The 12,398-nt window shown below is 37.9% G+C and overlaps 1 protein-coding gene across 2 annotated transcripts in view; it reads right to left on the bottom strand.

The window, feature by feature from the left end:
• Positions 1–224: 224 nt before the first annotated feature.
• The window catches only part of LOC105067074 (transmembrane 9 superfamily member 2-like), a 73,279-nt gene continuing 61,105 nt past the window's right edge, over positions 225–12,398 (bottom strand). For both annotated transcript variants that reach the window (XM_045514899.2, XM_074359191.1), the window contains one exon: positions 225–426. In XM_045514899.2, coding sequence (XP_045370855.1) covers positions 359–426 — 68 coding nt within the window. In that variant the 3' untranslated portion in view covers positions 225–358. The remainder of the gene's footprint in view (positions 427–12,398) is intronic.

Below are 12,398 nucleotides of genomic sequence, written 5' to 3'. Positions count from 1 at the left end.
GTTGTTATTGTTGTTAACCGAGTTACTGGGGATTGAACCCAGAATTTCATGCATGCTAAGCACACACTCTACCACTGAGCTATACTCCCTCCCCTTCTGATTGCTTTAAATCAAACCTCTTTATGGTATTGTTTCAGGAAAATATGACTTAGAATAAACCTATTTCCCAATCTGTTTTTTCCAAACAATCAGTGCTTTATGTCATACAAACTGAGGCCAGACAATGAGATTTTAAATTGATATATATTTAAAACATGCCATTGGAAGCACACAGACATATCTCGACAGATGTTCATATAGATCTAGATTTATATTCAAAAGCAACAGTGATGTGCCTGGAAGCCTTTGGAGATATTCTTTAATCCACTTTCACCACACTATAGATTTTAGTAATAAAAAAGAAGCAGGAAAAAAATCCAACTGTCCCTGCAACAAAAGGAAAAAGATCTTTGTTAACCAGACATTATAGAAAATCAAAGTAGCTTTCTCAAAAACACAAAGCATGTCAGTTTTGAGGTGGACTACTGCTTCTCTAAATCTCAAGACTTTATCTTGAGTGAAATATCAAGTGAAAGTCGCCAGGCTCTCTCCTGGAGCAAAGATGAGCAGAGGGCTGGAGGCGGTCACCTGCAAAAGGGTGTGAGATCCACCTGGCTGAACGCTGCAGGTCTCCAATCAAAGCAAAATAATAAAAATGAGTAGCTTAAGTTCTCTATTTCAAAAAGGATACAGAAAGGTCCAAGGCTACTTTCTAACACAATAAACTTTGTATAACTTGCTTCAATTTAGAAAACGTAAATGACCTTCATCATTTTACATAGCAAAAGTGGGAATAAGCTATTTACTTACGTACTCAGAGCATATATTAGTTTTCTAAATCAAAGTTGTATATTATTAAACTTGAGAAACATCCCATCTTTGGGGAATTATCCTAAAGAAATGATCCCATAGAAGAAAAAAATTACATGCAAAAAGGTGTTCATAATACTGATTTATAATATTGAAAAATTACAAACAAGCCAAATGCCCCCAAATAAGGTGGCTCGCTAAACGATTGATGGACTAAGTGCTCAGTGAAATAAGATAGGAATCAAAAGTGACAATTATAAAGACCAAAATAAAGCAGCATTTAGCGATCTTTATAACCTGGTGTTAGGTGAAAAAAAGCCAGCCAGCACTGAAACAACTCCCAGGCACCACACCAATGTGAACACTGCATAGGCTTAAACCCGTGGACAGGAGGAGGGCATGAACAGAAGATACCGTTAAGTTTCAGGGTGACATAATTACAGACAAAATTGTTTAACATAGAATTGCACTGATGTTCATACTATAAAAACAATTTTCAGATGATATTAAGGTTCAATGACCTAATTGAAGAAAACTCTAATAAAACTTCCAAATCCTATAGTCTAAATGGGGCACCCCAAGACAATTCAATCATCTAGGAAAACATCTTACTTAATAACAAGGTCACAAAAAGCTTTAGGCAAGGTTTGTTACCTTTTTCTCTGCCAATTTCTAAACTTAGAATAACTTCCCATCCTATACACCATCACGTTACTTCCCTCGCAGCCTTCAACACTCCTTGTCAAGAGGCAGTACAGTATAGTGATTAAGACCACAGGCTCTGGAGGGCTCTGCTTACTTGTTGATCTCGGCCAAGTGACAGTCTTGCCAAGCCTCAGTGTTCTCAGCTGAAAAATGGGGATGATAATACCTATTTCTACATTAGGCTTCCGTTTTTCAATCCAACAACTTCAAAGGTTCAGGAGACGACAGGTCTGTAGCTAACACACGTCTCTGAATCTAAAACATTCCTGATTTCAATTTGCTGCATATTATTTCCATAAATTATTAAAATGTTTATAAATTCTCAACTTTCTGATGCTCTGCTTAAAATACCAAATTGTCTCCTGCTCGAAACACAAAAATCCATCCACCCTCCCATTGCTCGGATAGTTAGCTGAGCTAAAGAATCTGCACTTTGGAGTCAGGCAGACACAGCTATATGATGTAGAGCAAGCCACCTCACTCCTCTATTCCTCAAAAGGGAAAAGGAATTACACGCCCCCCCCCAACTAACAGGCTTGACCTGAGAAAGAAAGAAGATACATTAGGGTGCCTGTCAGAGGAGGCACTCAGGAAGCGATAGCTATCATCGAAGTTCTGATCCAGGGCTTCAAAAATAGGTTCACATGGGACTTCTTCGACTAGTGTAGTAGTCTCCTCAAAAGTGCCTGTACGCTGGAATCACCTGGGGAGATTTAACAACTACTATTGCCTGGTCACAACCGCAGCGATCCTGATTTAACTGATCTGGGATGCAGCCTGAGCATCAGGACTTTTTAAATCTCCGCAGGCCCTGCTAACATGAAACGAGGGTTTAGAATCTCTGGGCTATCCTGTCTTCCCTCCTTCCCTCCTTTCTTCCTTTTTTATATGTAAACAAACATAATTAAGTAGGATGAGAGGGATGGGGGTTGGGGAGCATTCTCTTCTAAAGGCCATTGAACCACACAAGTTACAAGCAACTTAGCAGGAGAGGGTATAGCTCAGTGGTAGAGCACGTGCTCAATCCCCAGTACCTCCATTAAATAAATAAATAAACCTAATTACCTTTCTGGACAAAAAAAATAAAATAAAAAATTTAAATAAATAAGTAAACTTAATTACCTGCCCCGCCCCCGAAAAAAAGCAACTTAAAGGATCTGGAGAAATTATTTTTTTTTCTACAGCTCAATTGCTGGTACTACAACGCGAAGGTAGAAAAAGGGAGATGGGACAAAAAGGGAGAAAATTATTATTTGTTATCTTTGCCTATACCTCGGGACAAAGAAAGGACAAAACTAATACTAGAAATGTCCTAGTTTCTTTCTAAACTTCATAATCTTTTTTCATTAGGCCAGGTGATACATAACAAAAAGACAACCCAACCACGGGATCTTGAGTGAGGCAGTTCAAGACGCGAAGAGAAGCCTGTCTTTCCCCCGTCCTTTCCCTAATTACAATTCTATAACGAAAAGAATCCACAGGCTGATCCTAGGACTGGCATCCAATGCTATATGTTTCTTCTAGGGGTTTCCCATAATAGTTGTGCACACTTGAAAAAGAAGAAGAAACTAGCTAAATAAAACATTTTGAAAGTCAGTCACATTCTCTTCAATATAAACAAAACTTTAAAGAGTTTCCACAGCCACCATGGCGGCGAAATGTTAATATACATTCATTCAAGAATTTGCAGCCATAAGTAAGAAATGCAGAAAAGATTTGCCTAAAATTGGAATTAAACCCATTGCACGGAGGAATGAAGAGAAAGCCTGTTTGGAGGAAAGGGTCTTGGGGGACCTTGACTCCCTTCAGCCTCATCTGATTCAGTCTTCAATAAGCACTTTCTCCGGGCCTGGCATTTGCCAGGTAATAGAAAGGATAGAAAAAGGGTTCTTGTGGGGAACAATCTCAGTTGGTGGCTATACAGCATATCACTACCTATACAGATGTCACGAAGACTTGGAAAGGACCCTTCACCCCTAATTCTTTCGCATTCACATCTTGTCAGTCACCAAGACCAGCAAATTCCAACTACTTAATAACTTCTGAATCCATCCCCTCCATCCGTCCGTCCATCTCCGTAGCCACTGGGTCTTAAGTCACACTCTCTTCATCTCTCATCTACAAAACTGTCTCCTGGCTTGTCTCTGTACCTCCAGTCTCCCTCTTAAATCCATTCTCCACTCTGTCAGAGTGATTGTGATATTTCTAAAACACAAATTTGATCGCCATGCCCCTACTTACAAACCTTTAATAGCTCCCCAGAGCAAAAGTACTTAAACTCTGGAGCATATCAGAAAACTTTTAAGCTGTTAAAAATACAGATCAGCAAGGATTCGGACTTGGGGGCTTTGGGGTATACAGGCCTCGGACCTCAAATTTATTGCTTTTTGTTGGTCTTAAATAATTTCCACAAGTAAACGTGAGGCACACCCGAGTTTGAAAATGACGACTTAATATGAGAAAAATTCCAGCTCCTCAGTGAAGCACACAAGGCCCCTGGCCGTCTTCTTTAGGCCTTGTTCCTGCCACGCGATGGCTTAAAACGCAAACCCCAGCAACCTCAAATTACCTACAGGTTCCCACATGCCATGACTTGCTCAGCTTGTCAAATCTGCCAAGACTCGGTCTTCCGTCAAGACTCAGCCCTACACTTTCTCTAGGAAAGTCTCTTTGACCTCTTGGCCCCCGCCCCCTCCATGCTTTCGCAAAACCTTCTGTGCTTTCACAAAACCCCGGGTTCAGCACGATTAGGATCTTTATCGTGATACATGGAAATGCTTAGAGGTCTCCTCTCTCCAGACTATAGCCTTGAGTCTGGGGGTGAAGTCTTACTCCATTTTGGAACCCCAGTGCTCAGCACAGTGCTGGGGACACTACAGGTGGACAACAAATGTTTGTTAACCTGAACTGTTTAAATTAACTGCTTAGCAATGTAAGCTCCATGGGGACAGAGATTTTTATCCCTTTGTGTAAGGTTCTGCTCACTGCTAAAGCCGCAGCCTCTAGGGCAGTGCATGATATCCCAGAGGTGTTCAATATACACTTCTTGAATGAATGGCAGGAATTTGGAGAGGGCATCATACAGAAGATGCTATTAAGCTGGATTCAGAGGCATTTGAGGAGGGGAGACAGCTATTCCAGACAGAGGGGAAAGTACGTATAAAGGCCTGAAACAATTAAAATCCTGGCAGTTTTAAGGAATAGTGAAAACCATGGCAAAGGGGCTGGAACATTAAGGGTGAGTGATCAGAAAATTAAGGGAACATTAAAGAGAGCATATAGGAAAAAGGACTTGCAAAAGTAGGTGGGCGTCAGATAATGGGTGCTAAGTTAAGAACTTTGGATTTGATCATATAGGCAACTGGGAGCCAGTGAAGATACACAGGTGAGGGAGTGAGATGAACAAATTTGTTCATGACCAAGATGACAATGATGATGATAATGGTAATAATGATAATAGCTGAATAATGAATGAATAGCTGATTATTCAGCTGAATAGCTGAATAATGATAATAGCTGAATGATTATATGAACTATTCATATAATATATATTAATATACTATGAATATATGAATAATATATATTATATATTTTATATACTCATATAACAGCTGAGTAATGATAATAGCTAAATACTCATACACCTGGCTCTGGGTTAAGTGTTTCACATGTGCAATCACGTGTGCAATCACTCTGAGGTAGGTGCTATTATCTTCTGTAAGGAAACAGAGACTCAGACAGGTAAAGTGACTTGCCTTATGACACACAGCCAATAAACAGTACAACTGGGACTCAAAGCCAATTCTGTCCTGACTGTTCCAGGGTGGAGATATCAATACAGGCTGAGATGACCAGGAACTACTTTGTACAGAAATACCTCAAAGAAAAAGCAGAAGTCAGACAGAAGCAGCTTCAGGGTAGGGGTACAAAATCAACCCAGGTATGAGATGCTGGAAAATGCACCAAACAAGAATGCCAGGGAATAGCGGGTGAGGAGGCTACAGCTCAGTGGTAGAGCGCATGCTTAGCATGCACAAGGTCCTGGGTTCAATCCCCAGTGCCTCCATTAAAAAAAAAAAAAAAACAAGAATGCCAGAGAGTGCAGCTTTTGCTTACCTCTGGGGAAAAGGAATACTTCCCTTCCTTTGAAATGTTTTAGTGTGGTGCTCAAAACTAGAAGAATGCTTGCTACCACAGGGCCCAGAGCTAAAGTAGGTCTCTAGCTACTTGCACTGGGAAAAACAGTAAGACCCAGAGATTTTCAGTATCCCTGAGAATAGAGAACACTCTGTCCTGTTCATTCCTATAGCACCTGGCACTCTGGTCCATAAATATAAGCCGAAATCCAAATGAGCTGAAATTAAAGAGGTAATGAAATTATCCCAGAGATTACACTGGCCTTGACTCCCTCTATCTTAGAATAATGTGGAAAAACTGGAAGGAAGTGCTTCCATTTTTCTTATTTATTTTTATTTGGGGGGGTAATTAGGTTTATTTAGTTATTATTTTTAGTGGCAGTACCAGAATTGAACCCAGGACCTTGTGCATGCTAAGCTCTCACTCTACCACTGAGCTATACCCTCCTCCCCTCTATTTTTTTTAGAGAATTTTTAATTTTTATTTTATTATTTTTTGTGGGGGTAGTTAGGTTTGCTCATTTATTTTTGGAGGAGTTACTGGGGATTGAACCCAGGACCTTGGGTATGCTAAGCCATTCACTCTACCACTTGAGTTATACCCCCTCCTCCCCTCTATTTTTTTAAAGAAGGGTTGAAAGTGTTGAAAGGGCATGGGAAAGACTTGAGACTGTCTGTTTTCACCATATATTCCTGGAGGCAATATTTTATTGCTTTTCTGCACCTGTCTTAGTTTTCCCAGTTAAGGGCAGTCCCCCTGATCAAATAAAGGACCACAAAGCAGATTCCACAAGCATCCTTTGGTTGTTGGTTTGGCCCCAGCTCAAAGAAAGTACCTCTTTCTTGAGGAGGACATAGAGACTTGTATTTAAGAGAATGAACAGTGGAATCAGACCAACCTAGGTTTGAATGAATTATAGCTCTAACACTTACTAGTTGAGAGATCTTAAACAAGTCAATTATTCTGGGCCTCAGTTTCTCCATGCATGCAGTGGGAGTAATATGACCTATACCTCATAATAATTAGATAATTAGGTCAAAATTCAGTGAGATAAATATGTGCAAATAGTTGATACACAGTCAACTCAATAAAAGACAAAGGGGATAAAGGAGATGGGAAGGCATAAATTGGGAGTTTGCGATTTGCAGATACTAACTACTATATATAAAATAGATAAACAACAAGTTTGTTCTGTATAGCACAGGGAACTATATTCAACATCTTGTAGTAACCTATAATGAAAAGGAATATATGTATGTATATGTATGGCTGAAACATTATGCTGTACACCATAAATTGACACAGCATTGTAAACTGTATATGTCAATAAAAAAGAATGCAAACTAAAAACAAAAAAGACAAATGGTATTCTATCTTATGTTTCCATATTCCCTATAGCACATTGTCAAGCCCATAAAAGAAGCTTAGTAAATATTTGTTAGTTGGTTAACAACTAGCTTTAATAAATCTTTATCCCTTTTTGATCTTTTGGCCTTTAGAATTGAAATTTTTAATAAGGCAGAGACAACTTGGTATAGTAAAACACAAAAGGCCCACTATAGCTAACATTTGTGTGTTAAGATAATTGGACTTTTCCTTCAGTATAGTATATTTCATCTCATACTGTGTGAGAACATGGATTCTTCACTTTAATTTAGTGATAAAATATTATGCAGTAGCCACTCTCAAAACATATTGAACTTCATTTGCTTCTTTTAATGAATAAAAATATATTCAAAGCACAGACACTTAGGGAGAGAGCCAACAGGAAAAGCACTCCGCACTTGGCTGATACTTCTTCTGGGTCTTAAAAGCTCTTTGTATCACATTGGCTTCAATCACTGCACAGTCACTGGTGACTCAGAGTCTCAGATTCTAAACATGTTTTCCTGAGATGATCAAAACTGTATTTTGCAAGTAGCACTAACTCTCAAGTAAAAGTAACGTTCAAAAATAGTTCAAAACCGACTATACTTCAATAAATAAATAAATATAAATATAAAGTCAAAAACAAAGGGAAAAAATGTTCACTCTAGACCAGGTTTCTTAACAGCAGCAGTATTAATATTTTGGGCCAGATGATTCTTTGTTGTTGAGGGTTATTCTGTGCTTTGTAGGATGTTTAGCAGCATTCCTGGCCTCTATCCAGTAGATGTCATTACCATCCTCCCAGTCATGACAATCAGAAATGTCTCCAGATATTACTAAATGTCCTATAAGGGACAAATTCATCCGTGGTTGAGAACTACTGCTCTGGAATACTAGTATATGCCTAAGTGCAAACATTTACATTGCTTGCTTAATATATAAATCCTCATGTAAAATATTTAATTTACTACCCAATGGCAATTTCAGCCAGTATGTATATTAAATCATAAACTCCATTGTTATAATACAATATAGCATTTTAGACTTTAAGAGAAGGAATCCTAAGTGTTAGATCTTAGCTGGTTATTGTGATGTCACAACCATTGCATCAAACTAGAAATAAATTATTTCAATTAACCTTCTTAAGACTTTGACTCATTTGTTGATATCTAAAACAAAACTCCACGCAAATAAAAAATCACTAACTATCCTCCAATCAAGATCAAGCATCCGTAAGTTTGCCAACCATGAGCATCCATTAGAGAGCTGAGTAAAGCGATCAAATTATAAGAGATCATAGCCTACTTGGTCAAGCACAGACTTAGTTTCTTTCATAGCTGGTTTCTTAACAGCTGGTTAGGATTTGGGGCAAGTCACCAACTTTAACTGAAATGTATCTTGGTCTCTGTAATACAAGGTTTCCCTCTTGGTACCCTTTGAGGACATTATTGGTAGATCGTGGCTTATTCTTCCTCTCCCTGTTCCTGGAGCCCCATTTCAAAATGTTATTTATTCTGTTAGTGTGCTACCAACTGAAAATTGGGTAGAGGAACACCAGCCATAATGCACATCACTTCCTTTGGCATAAAAAATAAGAGGAAGAAAACAATGGGGTGCCATTTTAGACATACTGTGTTAACAAGGGACAAAACCACTTTTTAGAGGTTGGGGGTTTGTTGTTTCTTTAAAAATAATACTCAATGCCAGTCAAGGCTGTAGGGAAACTGATACACTCTGCTGATGGCAGAAAAGCATAGAGAGCCATAAAGATAATTATGCTTTTTGATACTGTCACACCATTTCACAGACTATCCTAAGGAAATAATCCAAAATAGGTGGAGGAAGTTCAATAGTGAAGAAACAGTTAAGTGAAGTAATCTACTCTATAGATTAAGCAGGCATAAAAATGACAACGCTAAAGGATATGTAGCAACATACTCAATATTGAAAGGTGACAGCTGTGAAGTCTTATGCTTTCATTGTCATGCCATGGATGAATTCAATTATCAAAGAGAAATATGGTGACCACAAGGAAGAGCTTTGGATGAATGCGTCATTATTCTCCTCAGCATTTTTTACATGAGTGGATATTGCTAATTCCAAAGTTGTCATTTAAAAAAAAAATCACTCTCAGAAACATTTGTCTACAGTAAGAAAGAGTAGTCAGAAATTAATAACTATACTTTTGTGTACATCTATATTCACAAGACTAATTATTTAATTAAGGATGTCTTCCTCAAAAGTGTAACACCAGGAACAGAGGCAATAAGCCTCGCTTCCTGCTGAGATGCCATTTAAGAGTCTTCCCCAGAGAGGGCTTCTTAAAAAACAGTTATAGAAAACAGATGTCAAAAGCACACTTCATGATTTTACTAATCTTTTCCTGATATGAACAACAACCAGAATTTATTTCAGAGGTTTCCCATACTCATTATTTAATTTAAAAACAGATATGAAGCTCTCTCTTCCTCTCTCTCTCTGCCCATATGAAAAATAATTTGCTTTGATACAAGATGGTGATATAGGAAGATCCTGAACTCACCTTCTCCCATAGACACACCAAATTGACAGCTAAATGTGGGAGAAATTCCTCTGAAAAAAACCTGGCAGAGAACCCCTTCACATGGGGCAAAATGAGAGGGAAACCACATCGAAGTGAGTAGGAAAGACTGAGACACAATTTCACTATAAACTCCAAACCCGGCATGGTGATGCACAGTCAGGAGGGAACCCAAAGCCTGGGGCTTCTTTCTGAGGAGCAAAGGGTTGGTACCCTGTATTGGACACCCCAACTTTTAAGACCAGAACCTGACAGATGAGTCCCTGAAACATCTGGTTTTGAAAACTAGGGCTCACACCCATGAGACTCAAAGGGCCGGGGCAAACTGAGATTTAGCTCTTAATGGGCCCCCACACAGACTCACCCACCCCAGGTCACAGCACAGAAGCAGCCCTTTGAAAGACTCCCAGACTTGATGTCAAAAAGATTCCTTTGATTGAATAAACAAATGGGACCTAATCAAACTTAAAAACTTTCGCACAGCAAAGGAAACCATTGACAAAACAAAAGGACAACCTACTGAATGGGAGAATATATTTGCAAATCATATGACTAATAATGGATTAATATCCAACATATATAAACAGCTCATACAACTCAACATCAAAAAAAAAAAAACTCGATTAAAAAATGGGCAGAAGAACTAAATAGACATTTTTCCGAAGAAGAAATGCAAATGGCCAACAGCACGTGAAAAGATGCTCAGTATCACTAATCATCAGGGAAATGTAAATGCAAATCAAAACCACAATGAGATATCGCCTCACATCTGTGAGAATCGTTATTATTAAAAAGAACACAAATAACAAATGTTGGTAAGGATGTGGACAAAAAGGAACCTTCGTACACTGTTGATGGGAATGTAAATTGGTGCAACCACTGTGGAAAACAGTATGGAAGTTTCTCAAAAAACTAAAAGTAGCACTACTATATGACCCAGCAATTCCACTCCTGGGTTTATATCTGAAGGAAAGAAAAACACTAACTCAAGATATATGCACTCCTATTTTCATAGCAATGTCATTTACCATAGCCAAGACATGGAAGCAATAGATAAATGGATAAAGAAGATGTGGTTTGTTTATTTATTTATAATTTTAAATGTTTTATATATATATATAAAATTAGCCATAAAAAAAATGAAATCTTGCTATTTGGGACAACATGGATGGACCTAGAGGGAATTATGCTAAATGAAATAAGTTAAACAAATAAAGACAAATACTGTATGATTTCACTTACATGTGGAATCTAAAAAATGACAATTGAACAAACATAACAAAATAGAAACGGCATCATAGTTACAAAGAACAAACAGGTGGCTGCCAGAGAGGAGGGGGAATGCAGGACCAGTGAAATAGGTGAAGGAGATTAAGAGATACGAAATTCCAGTTAAAAAATAAATAAGTCATGGGATGAAATGTACAGTGTGGGAATACAGTCAGTAATTATGCAATATCTTTGTATGGTGACAGATGGCAACTAGACTTATCAGAGTGATTATTTTGAAGTAGACAGAAATACTGAATCACTATGTTGTGTACTAACATAGTGTTGTAGATCAATTATACTTCAAAAACAAAGCAACAAACTCTTAGAAAAAGAGATCAGATTTGTAGTTACCAGATGTGGGGGGGGGGAGGGAAGAGGAATTGGATGAAAATGGTCAAAAGGTACAAACTAGAGAAATAAGTACAAGGGATATAATGTACAGAATGATAAAAATAATAGGTGGCAATAGTGATAGTACAGAGGAACGAAACTGTCAGATCTTACCAGGGTCTTAAAACACTGCTGTACGTTATATATGAAAGTTGTTGAGAGTAAATCCTAAGAGTTCTCAGCACAAGAAAAAAAATTTTTCTATTTCTTTAATTTTGTATCTATATGAGGTGATGGATGTTCACTAAACTTACTGTGGTCATCATTTCATGATGTATGTAAGTCAAATCATTATGCTGTCCACCTTAAACTTATACAGAGCTGCATGTCAATTATGTCTCAATAAAAAACTCAATAAAAGTGGAAGGGAAAACAGTATACACCCTTCACAGAGCTCTTAGGGCTGTGAAGACAGATATAAGCCTGTAGGTACATGAAAGAGTCTAACATCACTAATCATCAGAGAAATGCAAATCAAAACCACAATGAGATATCACCTCATACCTGTTAGAATAGCTATTATCAAAAACACAAGAAATAAAAAGTGTTAGCAAGGATGTGGAGAAAAGGGGACCCTTGTGCACTGTTGATAGGAATATAAATTGGTGCAGCCACTGTGGGTAACAGTATGGAGATTCCTCAAAAAATTAAAACAGAACTACCATGTGATCCAGCAATTACACTTCTGGGTATTTACCCAAAGAAAACAAAAACACTAACTCAAAAAAATATATGTACCCCATGTTCACTGCAGCATTATTTACAATAGTCAAGATATGAAAACAACGTAAGTATACACTGATGTATGAATGGATAAAGAAAATGTCGTATATGCATATATACAATGGAATTTTATTCAGCCATAAAAAAAAGAATGCAATCCTGCTTTTTGTGACAACATGGATGCCCTCTGAGGGCATTATTCTAAGTGAAATAAACCAGACAGAGAAATACAAATACCATATGCTCCCACTTGTGGGATCTCATATGTGGAATCTTTAAAAAAAATTTTAAATTAAAAAATTAAAATAAACCACCAAGTTCATAGGCACAGAGAACAGATTGGTGGTTTCCAGAGGCTGGGGAGTAAGAAGGATGTGGGCAAAATGCATGAAGA

The sequence above is a fragment of the Camelus bactrianus genome, chromosome X (assembly GCF_048773025.1).
Source record: "Camelus bactrianus isolate YW-2024 breed Bactrian camel chromosome X, ASM4877302v1, whole genome shotgun sequence".
Classification (NCBI taxonomy): domain Eukaryota; kingdom Metazoa; phylum Chordata; class Mammalia; order Artiodactyla; family Camelidae; genus Camelus; species Camelus bactrianus.
Note: the sequence above shows the minus strand (reverse complement) of the source record. Positions and strands in the feature narration are given on the sequence as shown.